Below are 18,163 nucleotides of genomic sequence, written 5' to 3' on the forward strand. Positions count from 1 at the left end.
CGATATTCATGCGAAAGTTACTTGTTGCACCGGCTGCGAACAGCGAGTATAATCTTAGGATGCCTTTCCACCAAAAACGGGCGAGATAGCTAAAATGGATGTTTGTCAAATCCATCAACAGAATTGCTTCATTTAGTTTCACTCACACTTCTTCTTAATAATCAATCTATCCAATGATCCTACCAACGATCGAAAAATGAATATGTTAAATATGATATTGACAAAAGTTGATCTATTAGCGTTAGCGATAGTTTTAGCGCCTTTAGGCGTTAGCTACTGTAAGACCCCTTAAGTGTCATAAAAGTAGAACGAATAAGAGATCTCCCTGATTTTAATGTATTTTTGAAGGTATAATACATAGACATTGCTTCCACCGATTTCTTAGTAATAGGATACGTAATAGGAAACGTTTTCCATAATACTTTAAGGACTTTTTATTATTTATACTTCTATAATTTTCCTTGTTATTTAAGAAATAGGAATTAGTTTTACTCGACATAAAGTTTGCACGTTTACTAAGTTTCCAAGCCAATTTACCTATTGCAATCGTCAAAACAATTTCCATGTATGTCATTACAATTTTATCCAAAACCTCCAAATACCTTCATATAAAGACATTGAACTTTAAGAAAATAATAAAATAGAGAATCATATTTCTTAAATCTTATCGCATTATTTAAGTTCATTTAAAATTATATTGGTCTTAGGGTTCATGTGTCTTAGAGATTTCTACAACATACATTCACGCCTACCACTATAAACGGGGAGGGGGACACAGTTCTAATATATATGAAATTTATGTATACTTTATCTCTAAGCGCCGTGTGTCGTGCGTATCAACTCCACTACTCTAATGTTAACTTACATATTACTTTATGGGTCACTACTCACTTATCACTAGCATTTTGATATATGGTTTACTAAAACACGATGCTTCCATATGTATAGTTATTGCCAAACTGCTAGTCCACTCTGAAGTTGTTGCCAGCAGGTATAGCCATACAATTTGCTTTCGCAACGCAACTCATTTTTATATTCAGATGTCGATGATAAATTAATAATTGGCTACTCTTTTTCTTCAATTGATTCCTAGCCAATTGTGCATAGATTCCTTCATTAAGTAGGATTTAAGCTATAGACTCCTACCCTGGACTAGTGGGAATTCGTAGACTTCGCAAACCTTTTAGAACATTTATTTTTCAGACATGTAGTATTTCTTCCTCGTAAAAAATCGCCTAGTACTCTATTATGCTTACTTAAATTATTGTATTGTCAGTTGGTCGTGATACATGCGTATTTTTTCGTTTTCAATGAAAAATTCTTATGAATTAATATTCAACTCTCGAGTTTTAGTCTTAAAGTTTATTTTATTGGTCAATTTTGAATCGAAAATTTGTCATAAGTAATTTTTGACTAAACCAAGCAATAGGTATTGAGCTAGGTAGCAAGTTAGTTAGAAGTAATTATTTATTAAATACATTTTCTCCAGAATAAACGCCAATGCTTTATTAACTTCTTTTACCCCTTTTCAACAACCGCATGCTTTAGAATATCTAAACTATTTTACATTTCAAATTTTAACGATTAAAATATATTTAAACATTGACGCGATAAGTGAGTTATGAGCCCAGAGCATAAAGATTAAAAAGCAATAGTCTTTTACAAACGTGAATCAGAAATGTAGAAGTATATTTTCAAAAAACACCGCGCTAGTTGATAAATCCATCGCAAGGAAGCATATCGATAAATCGTTCATCGATATCTCAAACTCGATAAAAGTATTATATTCCCATACAAAGACTATGCAAATATTATAGACTACACGATACGACCTACAAGATACACGTGATTGCGTTACTCCAAATTGATATAGAAGAAATATGATAAAAAATAGCCTAAACAATGCTTACAACACAAACTTATAAACACCACAAGTTGCCCTATGAAAGGTCCTACGAAAACTTAATATTATTGCAATACGCTTCACATTGGAATGACAATAGATACGCTAGCGAATATCTAACGATTTCTCGATATAACGACATATACGAAAAGCAAGAACATCTAAGACGAAAGTATTGCTTAAGTTGAATGATAATGTTCGTTTCACTTATAATCTAATTTGAAATACTAACGATATCTACTGGTTATGTCAGTGTAGTGCATAACTACATATAGCTACATGATTTGACGTGTTTCGTTTATATTTTTTTACCGAGGACCACTATAAAACGCTACTAGCAATTAATTATTGGTCTATTTTAATCGAAAGGTAGAACTGATGTTTTTTAGAAACAATTTATTACCCCCAAATATGTATACTAAATTTCCTTTTGGGGGAAGAGTATATAAAGTTTTAATCGCGGTGCTCAAACGTTAATATGTATTGACTGTGCTTGCTTTAACACACTAATAAAAGTGTATTAATACAATTTTATTGTACAGGCAATACTATGAAAGTTCGCGATTTAAGCAGTTCTAACTTTCGATTAAATTAGACTTTATAGAGCATACGACATTTCCTTGTCCGTACATTGAGTGCACAGTGAGTACAGTGCGGAGTATGAAATGCCGACCTAACATGGGACGGGGTTCAGTTACATACTAAAATTACACACTGGCCTATTAACTTCTATAATACAAATGGGTCGCCTGGGTGGTCGAAATTCGACCTTAATCATATATTTTACAATATTTCCAATTCACTATTAAGTTAGGATGAAAATACTTCGCCAGTTGCAAAGTTGCTTTATTTCGAAGTAGTTTCATACTAACTGTAACATGGATTTCTGAAAAGTAACGTAAGATACTATTAACTATCCAATTTCCTATTGATACCACTAAAGCTCGTCAATACCTACCTAATAATTAACTACCTAATAAGTAAAAAAAATCACTTGACAGAGGAAAAGTGGTTCTTAGCTGTGTTGTCTTAGCTTAGCTTAATTATATATGGATAGTTTCTGCAACTATTACATTACCTATTACCTATACCTATTATTCACTGCCAACAATGTGTGTCAAGTGTCGTGTTATCGACCGTTATTATTAATCAATCTATCCACTGTTTTGCTAACCAGAGATTGGTATTTGACATTATGTTCATACTAGACGTTATCAAATTTCGATCTATGGTAGGTAACAAATGGTATTGATTGATTATTAATAATGAGCGTAAGTCTACATCGTGTTCAATAAAGCTATGTACAATAATGAAATATTAAATATTTTGACGATAGTAATAGGAAAATCAATTTGGTAGTAAAATGACAATAATTCGATATTATTTGAAAACTACTAAGTGTAACTTAGTAATTCTATATATATTTCTCATGATTATTAAAACCCCGTCCCGAACGTTTCACGAGACATTGAATAACGAAAAATCTTTAGTCGCAAAATACTTAACCTAAATTTATTTGTTCTTTTTAATTTTGACATCGAAGCCGTTTGCATTCGATCTCTATTACATCAATTTTTGAAATTATTTATGCGCAGTTCAAAGTTTCGCGTGAGTTGCTTAACCATTAATCTTTTTGTTATGAATAATTCCAATAATTGGCCAAGTGCAAGTCGAATTCACACATCGGTTCCGAGCCACAAAATTTTCATGTATTTTTATTTTTAATATTCGATGTTGGCTTTATACATATGCTGTAAAAATTTCAAGCGTCTATCTATTACAGTTCAAGATAGAGTATGTGACAGACGGACAAACGACAACAGGGTTCTTACCCCATGGGTACTGAACCCTAAAACTATCAATTTTGGACTGAAGTAGTTTCGCCTACAGTTTGCTAGTAGCGACTCCTGGCTGCTCAAACTTTGAAGTTCACATTGAGCGAGCGTCGCCTGGTGTTCATAACGAGTGGTCCCCGTGAGTCGATTCAGACACTATACAGATAGCTTTCCAGCTTCGTCTTCGGGGATGGTTGGGTGAACGGGGAGAACCAGAAGATCGAGAACCTTCCGAACACCGATTGGATGCTCTTCCAGCGGGACTTGCGCACCCATCGCGCTTGCTCCTTCTTCAGTTGCTCGATGCCCTGGAATTATTACACGTTTTTATATAATTACTTGCCTTAACGTCGCGTAGTCTGAGATTTTGTCTATTCCTCGGAACGTACCCTACGGGATAAAATTTATAGTCCGCGCCAGACTTCAAGTCCGCTCTGAAGTTGATGCGTGCAGGTGTCATTCAGAGAGTCAATGAGGTCGAACAAGCACATACTCTGTAGCAAGGGCACACTATGTCCCCGCGGGCGAGAGCGGGTAGTGAAGGATGTCGGAATGGTCCCGCGCTGTCTTCGTCTCGCTAATATCTACAATTTGCTATTGCGACGCGACTCATTTCTATATTCGGGGCGGACTAGTAGTTTGGCGTTGGCTCTACCTTATATCATTATAGCTGTTATAAAGCTGCTATGATGGCCATACTAGGCTAGAGACACGCATTTTTATTTTTGGGTGTCAAAGAGGGGTTATAGTGAAGCTAAATCTAGGTTTGTGGGTTCAACTACGGTCAAAAACTCCTGTCTTTCCTGGGTTTTCACGCTCTATCAGCCAAACTATTTATCGGGTGTTAGAGCGTGAAATCGCTTTTCGCCCCTTTTTCAAGATGGCGGCCGAGGGACAGAGTTGTGACCCCACAAACTTGGATTTAGCTTTATACTTACCTCCCCTTAACATCCATCAATAAAACTGCGTCTTCTGACATTTCAATGGACCAACGGTAAAATATAAATATCTATCTTATAAAACGGCTGAAAGTAAATCATTAATGGTTTTAAACATTTCTTAACCTAATAAATAAAGAAATAAGTGCTAATTCGAAAATCTTGTAATCTACAATTTTTGCATTCTACAAGATTTTCGAATAACCTACGAAGTACCTTTTCGAAGTACCTTCCTATTACTTTACGAGTACCTTTACGATTAAATACACCCATTAATATCCCACTACTAGGAATGGATCGTGTATTGATGTGAAAATCGTGAATACCGTGATACCTATCATCTGTATGCATTTAATTTGTGAGCTGTCACACTAATGCAATCTGTATCTATGCTTTAAATCTATTTTTACTGCCATACAATGTACACCGAGGTCGGGCGATGATTACAATTGCTTCTATTTTCAATCTTGTATGAAATCAATGAAATTACATTAATGATATTTGTGGGCGTTTCCTATACCGTCTGTTAGTACAGTATGGAACTTCGTATGCCAGTCATGTCTAATATTGTGCTTCGTATAATTTAATTGACGCTCTATCGATGAAATTGAATTAATTATAACATTTGACACCAATAAACAGACGTTTATATTTTGATTTCAAAGATAGTTAATTAAAAAAAGACGTTTAAATAAAGCCTTTTTAAACAATTTTGGATTTTCAAATAACACAATTAATTGATAGGTGAATTAAAGCACCTAGTTTGAAAATGCCCGAATATTCATGTATGATGCTAAACTCACTCAGCCACATTGCATATAAACACAAAAATTAAATATTTACAAATCACAAAAAGACTATCGAAATCACGAAACTAACGGAGACTAATATCATTGAAGACTGCCGTTATCCTGAGAGACTTCATCCTTATCATATATTTTTACGAAACAACAGTTTATGAAACAATATGAAAAAAAGAAACGATGTATCATACCGCACTAGCATATATCTCCAAAACTACACTACACACTACATCAATTAAAAAAATATAAAAACAATACAGTACATACGGTCTCATCGTTCCATATCGCGTGGAGTTGCGTGCCGAGCATCACCGCTGTGAAGATCGCGAAGAGCAACGCCTCCGCTATCAGGAACAGCAGGAGCACCACCGTCGCAGGCGGGGAGTACGCGCTGCAGTCCCGCCACTCGTGTCTGATACACGTCACGAACTGGTACACGGAGAGCGTCAGCGAGTGGATCGAGATCATCGCGATGTAGAACTGGTGATGGAGACAAACAAATTGCTCAGTCAGTCAATCAATCATTTTTTGGACGTTATCGCTTTTTCTATTGAACCCTAACAGATTTCCAATTTTTCCAGTTGACAGTTCCAATTTTTAACACACATTCACTTCTATAACTGCAATAATAGCAAATATTGAAAATAAAAAAGCTTGTGAAAATAAATGAACTTTAGTAGCACGACTCGCACTTGGAAAATATATTTTTATATAGTTACAACAATCGCGCCTGACAAACATGGCGAACTAATGAACGAAGAGCCTAAAAGAGTGAAAAAAAAAATGTGGGTATGTAGAACTGTTCAAGGACAGAAATAAACTTTAGATTATCCTTAAAAATTATAAGTATGGGAAACTGGGGACACTTGATCTCCCCTTTTGTTTTTTGACCACTATTTGGTAAATATTGATCCGATTTTAAATATATTGGTACTGAAATACGTGGAATTTCATTGGCTATACTAAGTATAAAAGCGAATGATATCGGTATATAAATTTTGTAACCAGCTCACGAAAACTTTGTATAGGGAATGATACCATGTGTCCCATATGTATGTCTGACTTGATCCCCCCCTCTGGAACACTTGATCCTGAGGGAAATAAGTCTCCTATATTTTCATATGATACCAAAATGAAAAAAAAATATGTTAAAATTGATTTATCAGTGATTTATTTGCTTAGTAGATAAAGTAGAAACAACAACAACAACATATCCACTGTTTTGATAAATCACATATACGAGTAACTATGTTTTCAGCTAACATTACTTAATGTTCCTATTATCACGGAATCTTGATATGGTTGATATTTTTTTCCTGCACATATTGAACCCTGAAATTATTCAAAAATAAACATTAGTGGATGCTTGATGCGGGGGGATCATATCTCCCATAAGAAAGTGTACCAAGTGTACCCTAGCTATACTGTGGTTATTAAAATATATTGTAAAAAAATCGACTACTATTAACACTATTCTATGAAACAGACGTTTAAAACATAGATAATGAATAGTTTAAAAGTGTTACTTACCTAAAATAAGTTTACTAACCAATTTAATCAAAATGAAAACACGAAAAATATTTTCCTGCGTCTCGAAACACACAATCATCCGCCATCTGCTTAAATATCAAATTGGACAAGAGTACCAAGTTTAGAAAGTTATAACGTATCATAGACAACCAATGTTGCCACACTAAAATCATATAGCGTTCACAGAAGCTCTGTAAATCCAGTGTGCCAAGTCTCCCGTAAGGATCAAGTGTCCCCAGTTTCCCCTACTTATAATTGTCAAAATATTTTTTATGGTCACACCAATCGTTTCTAATACATGACGAACGAATGAACTAAGAGCCTAGTTGAATGGAACAAGATTGTACAACTCTAGTTCATAGAGGGAAAGAAACTGCAGATTATCGAAAATGATTGAAATTATTCCAATGTAGTGCTAATGAACGAATACTATAACTTCATTTTTATAATCACGCTACTCGCGTCTGATGCACATGATGAAGTAATGAATTAAGAAAATAACTAAAAATAAACATTATCGAGATGTGGAACTATTTAAGGAGAGAAACCAAGGGATATCTATGAATACGAAAACAGAAATAACAACTTACATAGAAGTTGAGAATAGGTAAAATATTACGAATCTTTAAATATAACAGTTTTTCAAAACTAAATGTTTATCATCATCAGATATAAGACATTACAAATCAGGAAACTGTTAACACCACTATTTCAAATTGAAATTCAAAATTATCAAAGTTTAAGCTGTAATAACCAATGAAGAATAATGAAGTGGATGTATACGATAATTGGCTATCTCGGACAATCATCAGACACAACTTTTATTTTGCTTTATTTGTTGAACACCAACATAATGTACATTTATACAATTTAGATACAACTTTAAACACATAAGGGGCTAGCTTAATGCCACTATTATTAAAGGTATACAAGTACCTACATAACTACATACAAGTAAAATAAAAAAGAAACATAAAAGAGAAAAAAAAAAATGAATTGAATGAAGCACAATAATATTTATATAATTATAAATAAATGTTACAGTCATAATACAATGCAGTACACTTGATCTTCTTAAGACTAGAAGAAAACATGTCAAAATTTGAGTTCCTGGAGACAGTATTGCATTCTTTAATTATTCTGTTAATAGGCGCGCACATGCGGTCCGAGTTTGTTTTGTGGGAGTACTCAGAAAAAAGTTTAAATGTTGAAGATCTCGGTATTCTGGCAGGAATAGAAAAATTTTAAAGACTCAATAAGCTTGGGCAATCCAGAACACCATTTACCAGCTTGTATAAAAATAACTTTCATTCAATTACTCTACATTTTGAAAAGGAAAATAAAGTTTATAATGAAAATGGACTATTGAATGACGCAAATAAATATGAAGAAGGGAACGGAAAAATAGATAAATAAATTGAAAGTGATTGAAAGAAAATACTGCAGTCAGTATTTTCTTTCAATAACCACTTACTATTGTCCAAAGAAATTTCATTTTCTTGACAACTTTTCCTTCAAGTTAATGAAAGTGAACTCGCTACTGACCAAATCCATTGAGAAAGAAAGGGTATAATGTTTGCAATCTCTTGTGCTTTGTCCACTTATTTTGAAATATAAAGAAATACTGTTTGAAGGTTTTAATTTTAAAATAATAAAATCCCTTTATTTTGATGCCCTGCACGATACTTTTTTTTGTACATGTACCTTCTATTTCGCGACAAAAAACCACCGTTTCTTTTTTTAACACGCTTTTATTAGCTTGGGTTGTACGTTTGTATGTATGTATGTACGAGGGTACGTTTTTAAGTTCGCGGAATGAGGGACAAGGAGCGAAAATAAAATGTCAAAATTATTTTTCTTTTTCTACATATTCTCCTGCAAGACGAATGCATTTTTCAGATCTTTGTATTAACTTATTTAAACCCTCATAAAAAAATGTTTTGTCCTTGTCGGAAAAATACGAGGAAATTGCGTCCTTTACTTCTTCGTCTGTAGAAAATTTCTTTCCACGAAGCTCTTTTTTCATTTTTGGAAAGAGATAATAATCGCTGGGAGCCAGGTCTGGACTATAGGGTGGGTGATTTAAAATATCAAAGCCCACCTTATGCAGGGCAGCCAGTGCAATACGGCTCTTGTGTACGGGCGCATTGTCGTGCAACAGCAGGACACCTCTGGATAATTTTCCTCGTCTTTTTTCTTTGATGGCTTCTTTTAACCGCTCCAAGATTGTTGCGTAATATTCTCCGGTTATAGAGACACCTTTATCTTTGTAATCTATTAACAAAATTCCTTCTGCATCCCAAAAGACTGTCGCCATGAGTTTGCCGGCCGATTGTGACACCTTAAACTTTTTAGGAGGTGCTGTACCCTTTTTATGCCACTGCATGGAGTCTTGTTTAGACTCAGGTTCATAATGGTGAACCCAAGTTTCATCTCCAGTAACAATTCGATTCAGTACAATATCCTTATCTTCTCCACAGAGGTTCAAAAACGCACGGGAACATTCAACGCGCTGTTGTTTCTGAGGCGGCGTGAGCATTCTCGGCACCCACCGCGCGCTGACCTTAGTCATGCCAAGATGGTCATGCAGAATTTTAAAAATGGTTGTATCCGATACTCCAACCATTTCTGCAAGCTGTTTCTTCTTTAGCCGAGCATCTTCCAGTACTAATTTTTCGACTTCCGCTATCGTTTCCGGAATGGTCACCTCAACAGACCGTCCTGGTCGTGGGTCGTCTTCAAGTGAATCCCTGCCTTGCTTAAAAAGGTTGTTCCACTTGTAAACCATCGTTTTTCCAGGGCAAGAGTCCCCGTAAACCGATGACATCTCTTCCATTATGATTTGCACAGACTTTCCTTGCTTGGTAAGGAACTTTATAACGGCGCGATGCTCGATTTTCTCCATACTTCCAATTTTCTTCCGGATTGAGTTGTTTAATTGTCGATAGTTTTAAAACTAATGATGCAATTGTGATAAAACTTTATATTTATACTATTTATGAGTCACTTAACACGTACCGCCCTTAACGAGCTCGCTATCCCCCCTCCAACCCTGCCATTCCGCGGACTTAAAAACGCACCCTCGTACGTAACAGTAACGGAATCTTTGAGCCCGATTTCTATCCACTTTGACCGTTCAGTTTAATTCAAAATTTTGAAGAATTATCAAAAATCGATAACAATACACGATTTTAATAATTTTATACCATTGTTCTTATCAATATCCTCAGGATTAACGATTTTCGAGGCGAGAGAAAGCGCCTTATGGAGCGTTCAGGCAAAGTTACTAGATTGATTTTTAGCTTTGGAAAATAATAATGTTATTTCCCTACAACTCAAATATACTGAAACATATCTATAATGCCATCTTGTAGAATGATTTTTAGGATTCCGTACTCAAAGGATAAAACGAAACCCTCCGCTGTCTGTTCGTGAGTCACAGGGCTTTATCTCTTAAACCGTAATAGATAGACACTTGATTTTTTTACAGACGATGCATAAGCATTTAGCATTGGGTATACGTATTTCTTACCTTTAAGGATGGTAGAACCCTCTGTGGTTTGACACCGGTGGCACTATCGTCACACCTATTTCTACCCAATAACAGCAGTATTCTTACTGAGATATACTTTTCAGAGGTATTCCAGCTTAGTCCTCAGGGGTAGCGGCGCATATCTGGCCGAATTCAGGTAGGAATCTGGTCTTGTCTAGTGTTGATAACACCGATGGTCATGGGTGGCAATAGCTACTTAACATCAGGTGGACCGCACACTCGCTTGGTACCTACATTAAATATAAAGAAATCTTACCGTGAACAGCACGAAGTACTTCTGATTGTTCTCGCCCACGCAGTTGTTCACCCACGGGCAGTGGTGGTCCATCTTGCGTATGCACCGCTGGCACACGGAGCAGTGGTGAGCGCGCTCCGGCTTGATGCTGCAGCACTTCGTGCACTTGAAGATCACCTGCCCCTCGCGGAAGCTCATCTGCTTTATCATTTCCTTCGTGGCGTTACCCTTCGGCACTGCGCCCTGAGGACAATGGACGGTAACTCATAATGTGAATGAGTCATATAAATTTAAGTACCTAATATGAAAATGTAAACTGAAAAAATATAACGCTGATTCAGAAAAAACACGAAAAGATGTCTGTAAATAATATATTATGGTGTAATAAATTTAACAAGCATGAAAATATAAACTGATAAATATGATACGTGATTTACGGGATAACATTTTTTTATAAAAAACTACCTGACCCGGCAAACGTCAAATATAAATAATAAAATGGTAAGGGTGAACAACCTTTATCACTTAGGGGTATGAAAAATAGATAGTAGCCGATTCTCAGACCTACTGAATATGCATATAAAATTTGGTGAAAATCGGTAAAGCCGTTTCGGAGGAGTACGATAACTAACATTGTGACACGTAAGATAATATAACAATTAAGAATTTGGTGTTTAAATTATTAATTAATGTACATAATAAAAATGGCGGCTTTATTATACCTATGGTTCTCGCTCCACATTATATAGAATGAACGAGTGATAGATAGAAATGTCGCCAGTTTGAATAACAGTATTGTCATCTTATCTTTCTGTAGTCACATCTCATTCCTTTTGTTCTATCTTTATTAACAATTGAAAATGGTTGGTTTACAATACATTGTTCATGATTATTTATGGTAGAATAGATTTTTCAATTATTATTTGTTACGTTAATTGGCCAATTGTAATTCGAACTTGCACACAGAGAGTTATGTGCCACCAAATTCTCATTTATGTTTATTTCTAGTATATATTATCATAGCATCCATATAAGTAAATGCTAAAAATTGGAATGTTAAAAATTTTAACTGTCTATCTATTACGGTTCAACAGTTAGTTCGAAGATGCCGAAAAATACCGGTTTGCCTGTATGGAGACCACAATGCATTTAGGAGTACTTGCATGGCTGCTATGATAGTAAATACTAAAATTAAAAATAAATGACTATTCTCCTTTTAGCGGAATCCTGTCTTTGGGTTACCTTAACAAACTCTGTAATATTCAAGGAACTTCATTTGAATGCAGCTAAATCTTCGCTGCAAACTTATTCTATTCACAACGTACACGGATAACTGTGCCATAGCAGGCGAGAGAAATCTAAGCTATAAAAGATACTTTCTTTTTTGTTAACGAGGGGGAAACCTTCAAAAGGTACCTTTTATTTATAATTTTCTTCCACTACTAAGCTTCCACTATGATGCTCCAATTCGGATTGGCAAAAGAAAGTACGAGTTATGAAGTCCGTGTTGCTATCGAATAGAGGCAATTTAACTAATTGAAGGTGTTCTACCAAATATAGAAACGTTTGAAATTTAGCCTTTGATGGTCATTGGCCACCCCGCCCTACTCACGATCACCCAAAGTAGGTAAGCAAGATCTCTGTGGATTGCTTTTATAATGTACGTTAGCTACCGGGCTATACGCGCTTTGGGATATTTACCTTAGCTCACATCATTAATAAAAAATGATTTGCTATAAAGCAAAAAAAATCTTCGGTTGTCATTATTAGCCGCCTTCTCGCTTGTCGCTCAGTGTTACGCTATGTGACAAGTGCTTTGAAACTAATTTGAAATTGCACCCTGGAACGTTACAGAAACATCATTGTATAAAGTCTTGTACAACTCGCAGAAACTCAGATAGGATAACGTGTAATTGGTTTTCTTATCAACAGTACAACTTCTTCAGGTCTATATTAAATTTCAAGAAGCCCAAGAGTGTATAAATACATTTTCACTAGACCTTGTACCTAGTAGGTTAGAGAACAAGTGCATAGTAGGTAAATAGTATTGGTAATGGTGCCTAGTATGACCAAAAACATACAAGTTATTAAATTTTTTGACTAAAATTGCGTAAACCTAAATTTATTTTTTGCCTATCTATATGTGTATTTTGCCTGTCGATTTGTTTGCATTTCCACTTACTGCTAAGTGAACGAACTAATCCACGGGGTCATTTGAACAACGTAGTCCGTTGAGGGCTATTTAGTGACACCTACATTTATCAGAGCAGTAACCGCATAAGTCAATCGCAAATGTTTTACGCGTAGGTATTACATACTATGATGTACATACAATATGAAACCTTCGAAGAGTAAATGTTTTTACAATGTTTAAAATTGATAATTATAACATAATGAATGCGAAGTGAGCATAGTCGTATACTCCGAAGTAAACCTGAGCGCTAGCACAAGAAAGTTACCAGCGGTCGCAACTCTGTTGAACAACAAATTGTGAAAACAAGCCAGAATTATGGCGCGCCGGATCAACTCACGGCACCGTAGAAAACCTAAAGTGCGGAGTCGTTGGCCGTGGCGGGGACATCTTCGGAGCCGTGTAGCGCTGTGCACCTGAATCCCAGCGCACCGTAGCAACTTACAACTTATATCCATAGATACGTATAGATATCTAACCGCCTTGTAATTGAAGGAAGCCATTAAATGGCTTAAACGGCTGACACGTGTAATTTACGCGGAACAATGCCAACATGTGCAGTTAAGTGGTGCAAAAACAGGAAATCGAAGAAAAAATGAGGGAGAGTACATTTTTTTTAATATTCTTTAAATACGAAAATAGATGACAGTGACAATTTAAATTGTCAACTATGTCAATTGTCAAAACTGGTAACATATTCTTGGTAGGAGTGAGTAATCTTTACTAATTTATGCTTATATCGATCTCTTATACCACGCAAATGTGCGAACTCGTGGGTTTTGAAATAGCTTTATTTCAACCACTTGGCTTCCTCAAAACCGTATGTGGACTTGGTTGAAAATCGCTCAATGAGGTCTCACTCTGAAGAGGACATTTTAATTAACTCCCTCAACACCGAGATTGGAAGTTAATTGCTATCATCACACGACTACATCAAGTAGAGCCTTGTAATTACATTCGTTTTGTGGTTTATTGGAATGGAATGATTGAAATGACATAATTAAGATAACTACAATTATTATTGGTTAAATGTGGAAGGAAACAATTATCATAATACACTCACTATTACAGTAAACTTAGATTTTTAATTATAATATGTAATTTATATTATTTCAATGTTATTAGTACGTTAGAATTAACATTAGGAAATGATGGTGCCGCCATCCCATTTTGTCTCACTGCTGGGCACGCACGCAACAACGACTCACAGAGTGAAAGAGTTTACGTCATAATCGACCTCGCTGAAAAAACACGGATTGGTAGAATTCACACAACTTTCAAAAATAACTCTCGTAATTATGTATAATTTTCCTGACCGTGAAAGAAACAGATAATTAATTTAAAAAGCCGTGTCCGGGATCCAAACGTCGGACTTGAGTCCAAATTTTGCACCACCCAGACACGCGCTTCTTCTGACTTCAGAAATAAAATGTGTATTTAAATTAATCTTATTTGCACTTGCTTACACAAAGATTTCCTATTTATTATAAACGGCTAACAACACTATGTGATGGATCTCTGATTTCTCTTTCAGAGATCTCTATTTGTAAATACTTGGAGATGTGAGTAAATGTGTAAGTATATTTCATTTACACATAAAACATGAGAATGACTCGCTTCCAATAATTTATAAGAAACAATCGCGTAGAACGAAGCATTTGTAACTTCCACATCCCTATTCCACTTGCACAGAAACGGAAATGAACCGGGTAATCGATAACTCCACTTAGCTTCGTTGACTAAAGTAAAGACTAACGAATTGAGGTTAAATTACGGTTAATAATTGAAAAGTTCCAAATACGATTTAATTTTGATTGCAAAAATTTTCATCCGTGTTCCGGATATAGCTTTTACCAGAGGCTTCAACTGAGGTCAGAGGTCGAAGACAATTCATTTCAACCACTAGGTTACCACTGCTTTTGTACGTACGAGTAGTTACATGTGTCATGTTAATTCTTATTTTACTTACTGGTTAATGACAAACAAAAATACATACACTAGAAAATGAAAATCTATCCAATTTGCAACCCATCACTAAGAAAGTTAGCCATTGCCTCACTGGTTAGATATAATGGAACTTTAATTCTACCGTTTTTAGAAAATCAACCCATATTTGGGTTATATAAGAGTTGTAAGTTTGTATGAGAGTCCCTCAGTTTTGATGTTAACTGTATAAAAATCGGTATTTGGGTCATCCTTTAAGGTCGTTAAATGGGGGTTGGAATTTAATTTCTAACTCCGTTAATTCGGAAGCAAAGACTATAAAAACTTGCATTTGGCTTTCCTGTTAGAAATAATAGAACTTTTTTAACACCATTTATGGAAAATCTACCCTTAAGAGGGTAAAATAGGGGTTGTAAGTTTGTATGAAAGTCCTCCAGTTTTGACGTAAACAGTATAAAAATCGGTATTTGGATTTTCGATAGAAAATAATTAAACACCTATTTCATTGTTTTTTGGAAAATCATCCCTTAAGGTCGTTAAATGGGGGTTGGAATTTTATTTCAAACTCCATTAATTCGGGAGCAAGGACTATAAAAACTTGCATTTGGCTTTCCTATTGGAAATAATAGAACTTTTTTAACACCATTTATGTAAAATCTACCCTTAAGAGGGTAAAATAGGGGTAGAAAGTTTGTTGGGAAGTCCGCAGATTTTGAAACAAAGTCTATGAAAATTTGTATTCCGCTTTCTGATTGAAAATAATAGAACACCTATTTTACCGTTTTTGGAAAATTAGCCCTTAAGGACGTTTAATAGAGGATGAATTTTTTTTTTTAAAACCATTAATTTGGAAGCAAGGACTGTTAAAATTGGCAAGTGACTTTCTGGTTGGGAATGATAGAACTTTTTTAACACCATTTATAGAATATCTACCCCTAAGTAATATAGGGGTTGAAAGTTTGTTTAGAAGTAAGCTGATTATGAAGCAAAGTCTATGAAAATTGGTATTTTGCGTTCTGGTTGTTAATAATATATAATTTATTTTTCCATTTTTTTAAAATCAACCCTTAAGGTCGTTAAATAGGAGTTGGAACTTTATTTTATAATCCGTTAATTTGCAAGCAACCACTATGAAAAATTATCATAACAATCAATGAAGCATCTGAGTCACGGTTTTTTTAGATCAACCCTTAAGACTGCTATAAAAGGGTGTATGCATTATGTTTACACATCTGTTTCAGCATTTTTAGCAACTCGACAATCAACCACCATTAGGGTACTATAAGTAAAGAAAGTTTCTTTAAAAACCGTTATTAAAGTTACTTCCTTTGGCGTGTCTAGAAAAAGAACAGAATGCAGAGAGGTTTGGTGTAGGGTGAAATTCCACGGGCCATCGTAACATATATTTCTAACATGGGAATGTATTGCGCCTACTGAAGTGCAGATCGACGGTTTTTTAGGGTTTCCTACATAAAGGATAAAAACGGAACAATATTACTAAGACTTCGCTGTCTGTCCGTCTGCCCGTGTGTCACAGGGCTCTATCTCTGGAACCGTAATAAAAGACATTTGAAATTCTTACAGAGGATGCATAACGGTGGCCGCTATAACAACAAAATACTAAAAAAAAAAAAAATGAAACCAAAAAGGGGTCCCCATACAACAAACTGCTATTTGATATTTTTCCAACTAACTTTTAAACTGTTAGAGGTAGGCAGTTCAAATTTTTACAATTTTAATGGCTGCTGCAATATTAGTTACTAGATATTAAAAAAAAAATGAAAATTTTGGTTGTACGGAATCCTGAAGGTGCGGGTTTGACTTGCACTTGGGCAATTATTAGTAACGCGCAGACCCGCGGTCCACAAGGAAAAGTCGCGGGCCACACACCACCCGTGGGTGTCGGGTTGCCGACCGCTGGTGTTGAATATTAGCTTTCAGAAATTTGCTGATTAAGTATTTATTGAGGCATGTACATAGGAATGTTTTTGAAATTCTATTAAGGAGGTTAAAGAAGTGTTACATGTATACGGGAATCTTTTAGGATCGAAGTTAGAAACGTGAAATTTCAGATAACGTCTCTTCAGACAAAAACACGACAACGTGGACGGTGCAAATTTCATATATATAATATACAGGGTGAATTTTTAAAACGGGCCTTCAGGGCCAAATCCGAAACTATAAGGATTAGCGAAAAATGCTGAAAGGAGTTACGAGGCCGATTTTTATAAAAACTAAAACTGCATCATTAGTTTTTTAAAATATCTTTTTCCCTAGCCGGGAATCGAACGAGTTCATTTTGTAAAAAATTACACCCTCTATATTATTCCACCATCTGATAGTGTCGCTTATGAGGATCAAATTCTGGAAAGTAATGTTATGTGACAAATTAAAGGAAAAGGAAAATTTTGAAGAAAATACATATTTTTCCATACATTGCCATACTAATCCTTAAGGATTATACATAACAAAGGATTTATGTGTAATTGTTTAGAATACGTAAGTCATACCATTGAAGAATTTGTTGGTTAATCAACTAATTATTCGATGTTATAACCGTGACATACTTAGTATGAGAAAGTAATAGTTTGGCAAGTAAATTACCGCCGTTTTTAGGATTTATTTTTTAATAAAAATAGATAAGTGATTAAATAGTAAATTGTTATTGTTTGTTGTTTATAACTACGTTTCAACAGTAAATATAATTTTCTATATCTCTTTGTTTAGTTATCGCTCGGATTTGACTCGAAAAAAACATTTTCGCAAATTGTCAATTTTACATCTGTATTAAACGAAACTCCGCCCATAGCAAGTTAAATCTATTATAATGGTCCTAAAGGTAACCTTAACTAAGTCGGACATAAAAATATAAATTCTTGAAGAACAAAACGTCCATTTCGAATGATTTGAAACATTGAGCCAAAAAATTGTTAATACGCGAAATGTTTAAATTGATGAATGGCGGGAACTTAACTGCCAAATTAATATAAAAAAATATGTATTTTCTTAAAATTGAGGCTTTTCCTTTAGTTTGTCATTTATCATTACTTCCCAGATTTTGATCCTTAAAAGCAACACTATCAGATAGTGGAATAATATAGAGGGTGTATTTTTTTTCAAAATGAACTCGTTCGATTCCCGGCTAGGGAAAAAGTTATTTTAAAAAAGTAAAGATGTAGTTTAAGTTTTTATCAAAATCGGCCTCGTAACTCCTTTCAGCATTTTTCGCTA

The 18,163-nt window shown here is 35.0% G+C and overlaps 1 protein-coding gene across 2 annotated transcripts in view; it reads right to left on the reverse strand.

The window, feature by feature from the left end:
* Positions 1 to 410: 410 nt before the first annotated feature.
* Positions 411 to 18,163, reverse strand: part of LOC140743293 (palmitoyltransferase ZDHHC3) — a 42,913-nt gene continuing 25,160 nt past the window's right edge. The window contains exons 4-6 of one of the 2 annotated variants that reach the window (XM_073074456.1): positions 10,819 to 11,040; positions 5,747 to 5,959; positions 411 to 4,046 (exon numbers count right to left, since the gene is read on the reverse strand). In XM_073074456.1, coding sequence (XP_072930557.1) covers positions 3,888 to 4,046; positions 5,747 to 5,959; positions 10,819 to 11,040 — 594 coding nt within the window. In that variant the 3' untranslated portion in view covers positions 411 to 3,887. Of the gene's footprint in view, positions 4,047 to 5,742; positions 5,960 to 10,818; positions 11,041 to 18,163 lie in introns of both variants that reach the window. The other variant, XM_073074457.1, reaches the window with a different exon arrangement.

Source organism: Epargyreus clarus, unplaced genomic scaffold, assembly GCF_041222505.1.
Source record: "Epargyreus clarus isolate Ecla_fem2 unplaced genomic scaffold, WU_Ecla_fem_2.2 ptg000007l, whole genome shotgun sequence".
NCBI lineage: Eukaryota > Metazoa > Arthropoda > Insecta > Lepidoptera > Hesperiidae > Epargyreus > Epargyreus clarus.